Source organism: Euwallacea fornicatus, chromosome 28 (genome assembly GCF_040115645.1).
Source record: "Euwallacea fornicatus isolate EFF26 chromosome 28, ASM4011564v1, whole genome shotgun sequence".
Lineage (NCBI taxonomy): Eukaryota > Metazoa > Arthropoda > Insecta > Coleoptera > Curculionidae > Euwallacea > Euwallacea fornicatus.
In genome coordinates this window covers 153432-167508 of record NC_089568.1, presented here as the reverse complement: position 1 = coordinate 167508, position 14077 = coordinate 153432, and the positions used below count along the sequence as shown (strand labels likewise).

Sequence of the window (14077 nt, the reverse complement as noted above, 5' to 3'; positions counted from 1 at the left end):
TTACGGCCAGACGTCGGGTGCTTTGCGTCCGCGGAAACTCCAACGACACGGATGCCGAAGCGGAAGTCAAATGGTCAGAGTACAAGAACGCGAGAAAAGCACTCCAAAAGGAGATAAAAAAGCGGATGAACAACTGGATTGAGTTGTGTGAAAAGCTTATCGTATTTCGTACGAACGAGAAAATCTTTTATATTAAAAGATGATGTAGACGAGAGAGTTTATTAATAACTACCCGCTTGTTATTGTTCAAAAACTTAATATATCTAAATCTATGACATACACTAACTATTCTAAATATTTAAAAAATACAATAATAAATGGTGGTTTGTTAAAACTTAAGATAAAACCATCTTAGCAACTAAACACCTATAAAGAAACTACCTGTCGACATTATTATAGATGAACCATTTACTATTACGGGAGAATTAGGTAATTTAATTCCATCCCTGACCTAAACAAGGTATGCCACAAGCTCAAAGAAGATATCTGGGGTGACAGTTACAAAATCGTCATGAGGCATCTCAAACCCGAAAACCCCTTCAAGTTAATGGCCGGAAAAAAGCTGGAAGTCGCCAGGCATCGGTTTCCCAGAGGTAACGGCTATATTCCAGAAAAAAAATACCAGTCGTCTTTACTCCTTTCTCGAGTGAGGAAATAGGGGCGACTGTTGGCAAGCTAAAGATCGCAGCAGCCCTGGGACACGACAGTCTGGGGGCGGAAGCGATCAAATTCAGTCACTAAGTCCACCTAGAAGTGTGGCATAGGGTCTTAAACCAACTCCTGGAAAACCAGGAAATTCCAAATGACTGGAAAATAGCCAAGCTAATCTTGATTCTTAAACGGAATGAAGATAGCAACGAGCTCAGTTCGTACAGGCCTATTTGTCTGGTAAATGCTGCGGTCAAGTTGTACTAACACCCCATCAAGAGCCGACTTGAGGAGGAACTGACGGTAAAATATCCGCTGTACAATTTACGTACAATTTGGCTTCAGAAGAGGAAGATCCGCCATGACGCACGTTCTCAAAGCGGCCCGCGAAGTCGGTAATGGACGACGCGGAGAACGGTGGAGCGCACTGATCACCTTAGACGTGAAAAATGCGTTCAACAGCGCATCGTGGCAATGCATAATTGATGAAGTATTGCGGAGAAACGTCTCCGCCTATCTAATAAATTTGATAAAGGACTATTTCACCAACAGAATAGTCGAAACAGACAAAGAAACCGAGTTCAAAATGGCGATGGGTATACCGCAAGGTTCACCTTTGGCCCGTTGCTGTGGAACGTACTATACGACCCCATCTTGGAGGCGAAGCGATTTGCGGCGGTGACTCTGATTGGTTACGCGGACGACATTGTTCTAGTCGTTCGCGGCACTGACAGGGCGGAGCTCATGGTAGAAGCGGATGCAACCATAAACCATTGCATGCAATGGCTGGCCAAACATTCGCTTCACATAACTTCGGAAAAAACTGAACCGGTGACCCTGAGCGGGAAAAGAAACAGGAAAGACTTTCTGGCCTAGGGCGTCCAGATTAAACCCCAAAAATTCGTATGATATTTGGGAGTTAAATTCGGACAAAACTCGTACTCTGGCCAACACGTAGACATCTGTGCTAAAGCGATAGCTAAATTAGGGCACCTACAAAGGATTATGCCGACGCTTAACGGACCATCTTCGCCAAAAAGACACCTACTATATGGAGTGGTGCAATCAACGCTGCTTTATGGGGCCCAGGTCTGGTCAGGGAAAATGATGAATATCAAAAATTCTCACACATGAGGCTCTGCGTGCAGCGCAAAGCGCTGCTGAACGTCATATGTGTGTATCGCCCCGTATCGTATGAAGCGGTACAGGTCCTCGCGGGTACTTCTCCTATCAACCTCTTGTTGGAGGAGAGAACTCATTTGAGCTCTCTGCCCCCGTCACCCGGGGCAGAGAGGACGGCCAGAAAGAATACCATCAGAAAATGGCAGACGCGTTGGACGCGATTAAGCCAGTGGACCAAGAAATTGATCCCCGACCTGGATGTTTGGGTAACTTGTAAACATAAACGCTTGAAGTATTATTTAACTTAGACGCTTAGCGGCCACGGAAGCTTTAGGGCTTTCACGCACCGCTTCGGAAAGACGGATCCGGAATGCAGGATGTACGGCGTGGACGACATGACCGAACACTGCATTTTCCGGTGTCCCGATTTCGCAGTTCAGAGAGCCGTGCTGGATGAATGCGTAAACACCCTAACTCCGGGGAATTTGATTGAAGCAATATTAACAAGTAAAGTAACTTGGAACCGCTGTGCGAACGCCATAGTCGAAATGGTAAAATTAAAGGAACAGATGGAACGTCAAAGCGCTTAATTCTGCGGGAACCGCGGTAAAAAACGGCAGTTTAATTACAAGCTAGTTAGCCGAAGCAGTCATGGAGATAAGCGGCGAATTCCTCACTTTTTTAGCGATTTGGTTAGTAAAGATCCCACATCGTTTTGTTTCATTTAAAATAGCACCCGCCCCCAACAACAGTTACTTGGCGTCAATCCACCTTGTCTGCCCCATCTCCACCTCAACCTCGCCCCCAGGTCCGCTTGCACCCCCCTTGTTTTTCAAAGGACCCAGCAAGTCCATTCTTCAAGCAAAATCACCAAATTAATTACACCAAACTTGTATTGTTAAACATCCCGGAGCTGTCCCGACCATTTTGGCATTCCCCCGCCAACAAAGCTTCGAGGGGGATTTAGTACGGTAGCAGCTGATCACCCCCCATACCATCCCAGCCTAACTTAACCAAATTCCCAAGAATTCCACCTCCCCAGCTGCGTTGGTGTTATCCGCCAATTTCAGCTGACCTCAAACACAGATTCAAGAACAAACCACTCTCATTTTCTACAGTCTGGGGGTGAGAAAATATTACAGTCTTCTTCCCCCCCATCCAATTACAAGTACCTACAATAAATCCATCCCCCCACCTACCGTTTGGGGGCTAGAAATTACTAGCTTTCTTCCCTCTTCTAATTATAAACTCCTACAATAATCTATCCCGCCATCTACTGCCCGGGGGTTAGAAATTATTACAGTTTTCTTCCACTATCCAATTACAGACTCCCGCTTCAACCAAAGTCACTCTCTACCGTCCGGGGGCTAGAAACTATTACAGGTTTCCCTTATCGAATAAAAAAAAAATCCTTCCAAACCGCCGCGGCCCCTCCCAGTTGTTGCCACAGTTAGTTTTCGGGCGAAATTCAGCCCCAAGAGTTTTATTCTTAGGACTTCAAAACTTAGGCCAAACATGGGCCAAGGAATTACGCGCTAATGCCAAATCGAAATACACTGAAGCCCTTCTCGTGCTCGAAACATATCCCTCAGGGACAGTACCGACACGGAAAGGGTTATAAGCATCAACGAGGTTTTTAGTGGGTTAGCGCTCCTAGCAACGAGTCCCACACACCTTTTCGTCCAAGATCGGAAAGGTGTACTTTGAAGATTTTCCTCGTAAAAAAAAAGTCTATTCCTACAGACGGAGGTGTCGTACGGGGATCCCGTATCGGAGAGGTACCCGTACGACGGACTTAAGTGTGATAATGGGGGTGGAGAGCAGTCCACTCAAGCGCGAGTGCTGGCCGGGCTTCCCGAGCTGGCGGAACTGGGGGCGGCCATGAGGTGGGGACGATCTCCTTCCTTGTGTAGACCTGCCGATTGCGCAAGGGGGAGAGGACGGAGATGCTAGAGCGCTTCGGCTGTTTCTGCTTGATGGGTGGGGACATGGGTCCGGAAGCGGTCTTCGGAGCGCTGAAGGAGCTCGTGGGAACTTCCCAAAGGGAGGGAAGGACGAGGGTGATCGTCCCCCAAGGATCGGGATCGGATCCCGGGAAACTCAAGAAGCTGGGGGAGCTTGCTGCAGAGGGAAGTAGAGTAAAACTTTTGCTTCTATTGGCAGGGAGCAAAGAAAAAGACACAAGAAGCGGGACATAGGGAAGAGGAAGGGGGTTATCTTCGTTGCAAGGGAGGAAGGCACCTCCTACTTAGATGCTCTCAGAAAGGTGAGGCAAGGGGTTGCCAGGGAGGGACGAGTTGAAAAAACTGTGTGCAGAGCTGGTGACAGACGTCTGGGGACTCGATTACAAAATAGTGACTGGGAAACTTGGTCGCTTTAAAAACAGTCCTTTGCTGGAAGCAGAGATGCGGAAGCAAGTGGATGCGTTGTTCCCGTAGAAGCCGCGGGAACGTGGGAAAAGATACAAGAGGGACCGAATGATGTTACTCGAGTTACGACTGAGGAGATCCGACAGGCCGTCGGGAGTCTTAAGAGCCGCAAGACACCGGGACTGGACGGGCTACCGAACGAAATGCTGAAGCTATACCTAGTGGCAGTGCCCCAGGGTACGGCAAGTTGCGTTAATCGCATCTTTACGTAGAGCGTGTACCCTAAGTCTGGAAAAGAACCCGGGGGACAGAGGCCTCGTACCGACCCATATATCTCGTGGACGGACTTAGAAAAGTAGCGGTAAAGGTGGTCAAGACCAGACTGCTGGAAGAAACGAAGTTTTTGGGTATGGTGAGCGAAAGCCAGTATGGGTTCGTCAAGGGCAAGAATTCCCTGGATGCCATGCAGGCCGTCATGCGGATAGTTGAGGGGATCAGGGGGAAAAGTTACACACACGCGGGCTTGTGCGTCGTAATAATTGATGTAAATAACCCCTTTAATACGGCGCCTTGGGATCTTATCGTCGACGTGATGAGAAGGGCCAAGGTGAGCGGGTACCTGTTGAATGTCGTTCAATCGTACCTGCAAGATCTGTTTTTGGTGTTGCCTGGGGGAGGGGGCTGAGAGATGTCGTGTGGCGTTCCCCAAGGGTCCGTCCTTGGTTCCGTCTTGCAGAACCTGTACTACGACGAGTTGATGAAGCTGGATTACTCAAGGAGCGTCACTCCGATGGGTACGTGAACGATCTGGCGCTGGTGGGTACGGCGAGGGCAGAAAAACACTCAAGGTGAGGACCAGGGAGGCTATATGGGGCCAGTCATAGACACACTCCATGCCAAGGATCTCAATATGGCGCCAGAGAAGACAGAGGTGGTGCTACTGGCCAGTTGACGTAAGATCCCGTCAAGTTTGGTTGTGGATAGATTTAGATACGCGACGAGTGAAAGCCTTAAAAATCTGGGAGTATTGTTCGGTAAGTCGTTGGAATTTTTATTGCACTGCTTTAGGCCGAAAGGCAATAAAATCGACCCTTCTCGTTGGGACAAAAGTTTGTGTGAAATATTTGGTTGCCTGTATCGTGTTTTGACCACTTTCTAAATATAAAAAAATTTACCTTGCGCTCCGAAAACAATTAAAGCAAACCCCCGAAATGGATCCCATTGTGGAGGTTATTAAGGGCGAAAGAAGAATGCTGTATTATAGCAGCTGTTATAGCAGCGAAGAAGACGATATTGGGGTAAAATCCCATGCAAGACGGAAACAGAGGCACCCTACTAAGCGATTTAAGCTGCCTAGTTCGAACAACATGGGGAAAACTTCCGACTCCTCCGTTATAAGTGAAAACGAGTCACGACTCGAAAAAAATACCGGTCATCATTAACGAGACGACAAACCTATCCGCGAAGAAATTAAAATGCTTAATAGACACACTGTTCTATATAGGCAAAGATTTAATGGCTCTCTTCAAGGCCAATAAAAATACCAAGCGGTAGGTAAAACAGGGAATTCAGAAATTTTCTGCGTGCACAAATTAGTTTTGCGATAACCAAAAATTTATCCTGGAACACGCTTGAAACGAAAAACGGTGATCATCATCGCGACGCAAACAGCTCAAGAAACGACTGTCGGAGCACTTCCGACTGAAACCAATTTCCAGGCATGGAAGGTGCTGGAAGGGAGAATGTGGACTAACACCGTTTTTATCTAAACAGAAATGGTAATCGGTAACCCCGTTGACGACGGCCTCCCTGAGAAAACAAAAGTGGTCTTCGTCGAAAACGAGGACTAAAAGATGATAGAATATCCAATTTCAGTTCAAAAACCGGAATCCAGAACTCGAAAATCTCGAAGATTTTGACGTGCTAGAACAAGTCGTCAAAATCAAATCCAAAAAAGCTGACAAATGCATAGGTAAAAAAATAATCAAAATCAACGTTCCGCTGGCAGAAAGAGACGTATTTGATATCCTCGTCAAATTCCGCGAAGAAACCGGGAATGAAAAGAGGCCGGTCGTTCACCATCTGAAGAGAATGTCAATCGCCAAGCTAAGGAAAATCAAATAAAAAAGGGAATCTCGTTATCACCCTGGAAAAAAATGAGAAGGCGCTCGAAACAATCGGTCGGGACCTAGAGAAATCTTTAGGTAAGACAGCGTCCGCCTCCTGAAGGAGAGGCAAGAAAAAAAAATCCTATTCATTCGGGACATGGACGCAGCAGCTACGAAATACGAGGTCCTCAAAGCCCTCAAGAACAAAATTCCCGACCTGAAAAAAGATGTTACTATAGGGGAAATGCGCCCCTACGCACAATCTGGACAGACTGCAACGGTACGGATCCAGTTAAAACACGCGACCGCGATACTGACGGAACCCCTACGAGGCAGACTCGTCAGGTGCAAGTTTCAGAAGCATTCCACGATCAACCGCTACTCGAGGTGCTGGGCCTACGACCACGCGATAAGAAATTTCAGCGGCCCAGGCCGAAGAATATGCTGTTACCTGTGCGGAAAACCGGACCACCGCGGCAAGAACTATCTCCACAAGGAAAAAGAGTGAATAGGTGTCCTTTGCAACAAGAAAGGACACCGCCTTACCAGCAGCAAGTGCGCAAAGTTCCGCAACGCACTGGATCGTGCTCACTTAATTAAACGACAACAGGTACGCCGACAGGAAGAGTTCGCGCCCTTAGATAGTGAGCACGACGCGACGATAATGGAGAATCGTTAAAAAAAAATAAAAAAAAATAATAATAAAAAATAAAAAATAAATAAAAAATTAAAAAAATATATAAAAATTTAAAAAAAAAACAAAAAAAAGAAGTTTTCTTCCCTTTTTTCGTTTTCAAGTTACAAATATTTTTCGATACGAAAATAAAAATAATAACTAAAATCCTTCAGATAAATACTTACCGACCTGTTAAAGCACACAAAATGGCGTTCCTGGAAGTAGCGAAGCGAAATGTCGATTTGATTGTCGCCAGTGAGCCAAATAAAAAGTTGGTTCAAAATAATTCGAAATGGATCGCTGACAAGTTAAATAATGTAGCTATATTCGCGAAAACAAAAAATGTAAAGTACTCGAAAGTAATTCGACGTGACGGCCTTATTGTCCTATTCGGCGCCGAATACACATTAATAGCTTGTTACATCTCGCCTAACTACACAATGGAGCAATTCGACCAATACCTGGTCGATCTACACCGAGAGGCCGCCGGTCGACGTGGTAAAATAGTCACAGTGGGCGATTTTAATGCCAAATCCCTGGACTAAGTTCGACGAGAGAGGACGCAAGAGGTGGGGCGTTGTTCCAAATGACGGGAACCTTTAATATGGTGAGTCTTAACATGAGAGAACCCACGTTCGTTAGACGTCAACAGCAAACGTGCATCGATGTCACTCTTGTAAGCCAAAGCCTGACAAATCACGCGAAGGATGGCAGGTCATATACGGTCACGACATAGGTCACGATAATGAACCATGTTGGATGCATAGGCACATCTATTTTAAAATCGGCAAAATACCGGAACGGAAAACGAGAGTGTCAGGAAGTGTAAATCCGGATAAACAGAAATTTATTGAAGCTTTTGGCGATCTTCTACAACGCCACACTGATGTAAATAGCGGGAAAGAGATTTCAAAAATTATTAAGGATACTTTCCGGAAGGTTTGTGCAGAAAATAACAATGGAGTGACTGACAACCCAAATCCGTACTGGTGGACAGAACAGATCGATCAGAAAAGGAAGAGCTGCATAAAAGCTAGAGGACGTGCGCTTCGCGCCTACGTGAATTCAAACAGCTAGGATGCCGAAACGGAGGCGCTTTTGGTAAAAGCACATGGAGGAAAGAAAATCCCTTCAAAAAGAAATTAGTTCGCGCAGAAAAGCGACATGGAGCGAATTATGCACGAAACTCGAAGAGGACATCAGGGGCGAGGGTTACAAAATTGTCATGAGGCAACTCAAATCTGGAAACTCTTTTGAGTTAACTGCACAACGGAAATTGGAAATTGCTGAGTACCTTTTCCCGAAGAGCCCCAGTCGCATTCCAGCCAAAAAGATGCCGATCGTTCTCACTCCTTTTTCGCTAAAAGAAGTAAAAGCGGCTGCTTGCAAATTAAAAAGAGCAGCAGCACTGGGTCACGACGGGCTCGGTGCGGAAGCTGTTTAATATAGTCTCGAAACATACACGGATGTATGGCTACGAGTGCTCAATCAAGTGCTGCAAAACCAAGAATTTCTGGATTCCTGGAAGGTCGCGAAGCTAATTTTGCTCCTAAAACCGTACAAGAATAGCGAAGAGCTGGGATCGTATAGGCCTATTTGTCTAATGGATTTTGAGGCTAAATTGTATGAACACCTCATCAAGAGCCGCCTCGAAGAAAAACTGACGGTAAAATATTCGCTTTCCGACGTACAATTCGGTTTCAAAAAAGGAAAATCCGCAATGCATGCCATGACGTGTGTTCTAGAAGTGGCCCGTGACGTCAAAAGCCGAACTCGCGGAGAACGGTGTTGCGCATTAATCCCGGTAGACATGGGGAATGCGTTCAACAGTGCGTCTTGGAAGTGCATAATTAACAAATTAATTAAAAGAACTATTTCAGATTAGAAGGTTTACCTCGTACAAAAAAAGGTCGTCTGACAGGGTGGGGGGAATAATTCGCAAGCTGGAAGGTATTCTACAAAACCAAACTGATTTAAGTTTCAACAAAAGGTGGGTGATGATCACAGCGGCATTGTCGCCGCTGCTTTATGCTGCACCAATATGACACGAGGTGCTGGGGGTCAAGACGTATAAGGCCGTCCTGGAGCGAACGAGTAGAATGCTTGCGATCAGGGCGGCCTGCGAGTACCGAACGGTCCCGCGTGCGATGGTGTTGGTGCAAGCCAAGGTCCCGTCGACCAGATTACGTGTGGTAGAGAGAAGAATGGTCTGGGAGAGAGGTAAGGTTTTCAGAAATGAAGCCAGAGAGTGAGTGGGCAGTGTATGATGGGTGAATGAAGGCTCTGGTCCCGAACATAAGGCAGTGGGTCGAATGTTAATAGACGAGGACGGGGTACATACTAACGCAGGTATTCACTGGACACGGAGTGTTTGGGAAATACCTGCACAGAATAGGAGTTGAGGAGAGCGACGAATGTTGGTTTTTCAGAATGTCGGGAATCGCGGATTCCCCAGAGCAGACGCTCTTGGGATGTCCGTGGTGAGAGGCTGAACGTATCGAAGCTTTTTTTTTTTCCGAGGAGGGGGAATCTTCTTAAGACACCCGGCCTGGTCCACGACCGGGTAGTGTGGGATTCGACCGACCATTGCGTCGCCTGCCTACCCACTCAACCCACCTCCCCTCTTCTGTCCCGGGACTGCCTCGCGGCATTGCATCAGGGAACGTATGGAAGCTAGGAAGGCGGGACTTAACCTGGACAAAGGGACGATTGGCAGTGAACTGGTAGAAAGCGAGGAGAACTGGAAGGTGTTCGAGCACATGGTAAATAGCATTATGTGTAGAAAGACTGAAAGACAGCATATAAGGAGGAGCTCAATTATGTCTTGAACAAAAGGGCACCAATTTGAACAATTTCTGTAATGTTATAGCAAATAAATAATATTTAGAACACATTTAATATTCTTAAAACTGTTTAGAGGATAATATCGTGCATGTAGACGGTTTTCAATTTTATACTAGCAAACACTACATCGGACTAAAAAGATTCAAGGGAGCTCTTCTAAATTAAATGAAACTTCTAAAAATATTTTTTGTTTTGATATAAAGCAGTGGCACACCTTTTTTTTCTTAAAAACGTGCTGAGAGGTGATCGTACCCACGCCACTAGTGAAATGGAATATAGTTTTTGCATAAATAAATGCGTCTACATTAACTCTCAAAACGTGCCAAATTTCACTTACATATCTCAAGCGTTTTTGAATACATCAATAAAAGTTGGCTTTTTAAGTAAAGTTTAACACCCTGTATTTTCTTAATGAAGCGTAATTGGAATATGGTTTATATGGGGAGTTATATTATTTTTCAATGTACTATTACCCACTAAAATGTAATGAAACACTTATGGAACACACTGTATATAACAAGAAAGAATTTAATAAAGTATTTAGGAATATATTTGGACAAAAACTTAAGATTTAAGAAGCATATAATACAAAAGCGTCAGAGAAGCAGAACAGACGGTTACGAGCTTAAGTCGAAACATGTCTGATTTAGAAGAATCAAAAAGCAGTAAAAGAAGAACTATAGCAAAAACAATAAATTTAACAATCTTATACGGAGCACCAACGTTGGAGGAGGCTTTAAAGTTTGAACATAACAGGAAACAGCTTAGAAGTTTACACAGAAGCGCAATATTGAGGGTAATTTCTGGGTATCGCACCATAGCGTATGAGGAACGAGCTTTAATTGGAGGGATGACCCCAATAATACTTTTAGTGAATAATAAAAAAAAAGTTATAAGAAAACAGGAGTAGATATTGAAAAATAAAAAAAAGCTACAGTAAGGACATTGAAATTCGAATAGGATACTCTTGAAGACAAAGGAATGTGGACAAAAATTTTGATGCCAGATATAGAGCCATGAATAAGTAGAAAGCATGGAGAAGTGAATTGCCGTAAAAACGTCCAAAGGCCGGCTTCCGCCCACAAGAAGTTATGTCCAGCTACTGGAGAGTTCTGCATGCACCATTAACACACACGGCTTGACTACATCAACTGTCCACCTTGAAATTCGGAGCCATAACCTCATTTACACTACACACTCCCTAACTCTCACTTATGCAAACAGGGGGGACCTTTGGGAAAGAAAGGGGCTGTATCGAAAGCAATTACCAAAGTTAGGAGGGATTTAATTGGGAGAGTAAATATGCCGCTCGTAAGGAAAGGAAGTGTTCCGGAGAGCTTGATGAGGAAAGAGGAGGTAGAAGGAGTTGAGATAGGATTTGCAAGGAGAGGTAAGGTACAGAGGACTCCGCCCAAGGACAAAGGAGGAGAAACTGAGGAAAATGTGGTAAGTGGGCAAAACATGGAAGTGCATTGTCCGGTTTTCTCCGTAGAGGAAGTGCCAAACAGTGCACCAAAAGGGAAGAGGAAGAGTATAGATGAATCCACTGTGGGAGGAGAGGAAGAAGGACCCAGGGCTCTCTTGGAAGTAGCCAGGAGACAGGTATGTGATGTTGATGGGATCCTGAAGGAGTGTTACCACCCCATACTGGAACTAGTGGAGGCTGTCTCTGTGCTGGAAGAAGAGGGGAAGGGGCAGGAGAACGGGGAACTCGAGGAGGAGAATGAAAAACTGACGGACGAGGTCACTCAGCTAAGGGCTGGCAAGACGGAGGAAGTGTCTGTTGAATGCCAGACGAAAACTGAGGAGGAGAGAAAAAAGGGTGAGTATAAAGAGAGGCTAACAACTTTAGCTAGGGAGGGAAAGATCCTGGAGGCAATCAAGGAGAGATGGGACGAAGGGATCTTTGCGACTGAGATAGCTCGTGAAGACCCTATCAGTGAGGGTTTAGTATGGACCTGGCGGTCCTAGTAGATAAGGGAGATAGCGCGCTTAAACATAGATTTCTGCAGCTTCTCCCAGAGCTGAGGGAGCTCGAGACTGAAGAAGGGAGGATATCCAGCCTCGTGCAGACGTGTAACCTTAGGAAAGGAGGTAAAGTAGTTACGAAAACTAAGCACGTCTACTTTCAAGAGTTGGAGAGTACGGGGCCGGAAGGAGTTTTTGAAGCCCTCAAGGTCCTCGCGGCAACAATGCTGGAAGAGGGGAGAGACAGCGTGTCCATCCCGTTGGTCCCGGGTGTCGACCCGTGGTAACTTCGAAAGGTCTGCGAGCTTGCATGCTGGACCCTAAAGGGCAACATCAGGGTAAAGCTGTACTTACCTGGAGGGACATCCTCCGGAAGGGAGGCAGTACAAGAACCGGGTCCTAAAAGACCAGAAGAAAAGGTAGTCGTCGTGGCTAAACAGGAGGAGGTAAGTTATAGCTACACCATCCGTAAGGTCCGACAACTGGTTGCCAACAGCCAAACCAAGGTGGACATCGGGACAGTCAGGGAGACTAAAAAAGGTGAGGTGCTAATCACGCTCCCTAAAGGAGGCGAACAGGGAGAGGAGCTGAAAAACATCCTGGGGAAAGGAATGGAGGAATGTAACGTAAGGTCGGGAGGGAATAGTAAGGTTGTAGTGTTCCAGCTTAGGAGACTGGATGAAGTCACTACAGGGGAAGAAGCCACTGGTGCGGTGGCCACTGCGACCGTGCTGGACCCCAAGAAGCTCCAGCTCAAGGAGCTTAAGGCAAGCTGTGGAAGCTGCCGAACTGCTATGTTCCTCGTTAGAGAGGAGGACGCGGATAGTTTTCGTGTAGTCACCGATTTGAGAGTCAACATTAATATGTGCCGGCTCAAGAAGAGGAAGGACTCGGGAAGATGCTACCGATGCTGGGAGTGGGACATCAGGCCCAGACCTGCAAAGGGGTAAGCAGGACCCGACTATGCGCCCGTTTTAGGATAGAAGGGCACAGGGTGAAGACTTGTAAAGATCCTCGCTACTGCTTTCTCTGTAAAGCGGAGGGCCACAGCGCAGGTGGACCCAACTGCAAGGGGCCAGTAAAGGCACATGCAGGCGGTAGGGGTACTGACCCAAAAAAATCCGTTAAGTCGGAACCAGGGACGTCAAAAAAGAAGGACGAGATTCGGAAGGGTACCGAGGAGAGGAGCACGGAACAAGTCAAGTAAGTAGATTAAATAGTATAATCAGTATGCGTGTTTTAGGTGCGGGAGTAAATGTGGAGAGTGTAAATGACACGATAGCGATATTTAAGGAACTCAGATGTCTACAGAGCAATCTTATCACTCCACCAATACATCCCCGGTTTATTTTCCCGTTTTCACTGTTACGCTTCCTCAAGCACTCATTACAGGCATCACTTATCTCCCGAACTATGCCCTCGAGAGCTTCGATGACACCTGAACCTTCTTGAACCTTAACATACCGACTCATTCTCTCCAGTCCTTTTTCACTCACAATCCATCCTTCCTTTCTCACACTTTCACTCTCGCCTGCAGACACTACTCCCCTTCGCGCTAAGCGATAGGAGAAGTATCTGTGGCTACTCCCACTCTCCATTCCTACCTCTACTCTCCAGTCTAGCATCCAACCATATCCAGAAGTTCCTGCCATGGTAATCAGCGTTCAGTCATTTCGATAACTGAACGTCCACTCGTCCCCAATATTGGAGACGAGCTCTGCCGCTTGCAGAAACTTCTCCAGGACCCGCCCGTGGGTTTTCATCCCCCTAGAGTCGAATCACCCATCCTTCGCATTCAGGTCTCCGCCAATGAGAACTTTTGCTCCCCTTAACGTACCCCCTCACCGATCGAGTCACGTCGTAACGTCGGCGATGCCCTTGTTCGGGAAGAAATACACGAAAATGACAATGATGTAGTTCAGGTTCACAGCAATGAACCCCCGGTCTGGTGGAGCGACTTGACCCCACATCCGGCGCTAACCAGATGAAGACGTCGTCAACCGTGTTCTAAACGAAGCCTTTTTGCGCTACGCATGGTTTTTTCCCGAGCACCATCTCGATGTTCTATTCTCTGATCACCTGGAATATGTGGTCGATCATGAGATGGTCCCGCTCCAGGTGAACCTACAGGTACCGCAGTTCCCTCTCAACGCTATAATCCCAATCATACTTTGCACACACAAGCACACTTACACACACTCACCCGTGTTCCCTCCTAGTCATTCCATCATGGAAATCCATTCCCTCCCTGCTCGTTCCTGTGGGTAGAAACTGCCCTTAGCCCCCCCTGATTCTCAGCGTTTCACTTTCTCCCTCCACCTTGGGTCTGTCCTTGGCATTGG

At 46.4% G+C, this 14077-nt stretch overlaps 1 protein-coding gene across 2 annotated transcripts in view; it reads left to right on the top strand.

The window, feature by feature from the left end:
- The window catches only part of LOC136347328 (uncharacterized), a 194006-nt gene extending 182216 nt beyond the window's left edge, over nt 1-11790 (top strand). Inside the window, exons 1-2 of one of the 2 annotated variants that reach the window (XM_066297228.1) lie at nt 9050-11157; nt 11260-11790. In XM_066297228.1, coding sequence (XP_066153325.1) covers nt 11070-11157; nt 11260-11738 — 567 coding nt within the window. In that variant the 5' untranslated portion in view covers nt 9050-11069 and the 3' untranslated portion in view covers nt 11739-11790. Of the gene's footprint in view, nt 1-9049 lie in introns of those variants that run through there. The other variant, XM_066297227.1, reaches the window with a different exon arrangement.
- The last annotated feature ends 2287 nt before the right edge of the window (nt 11791-14077 follow it).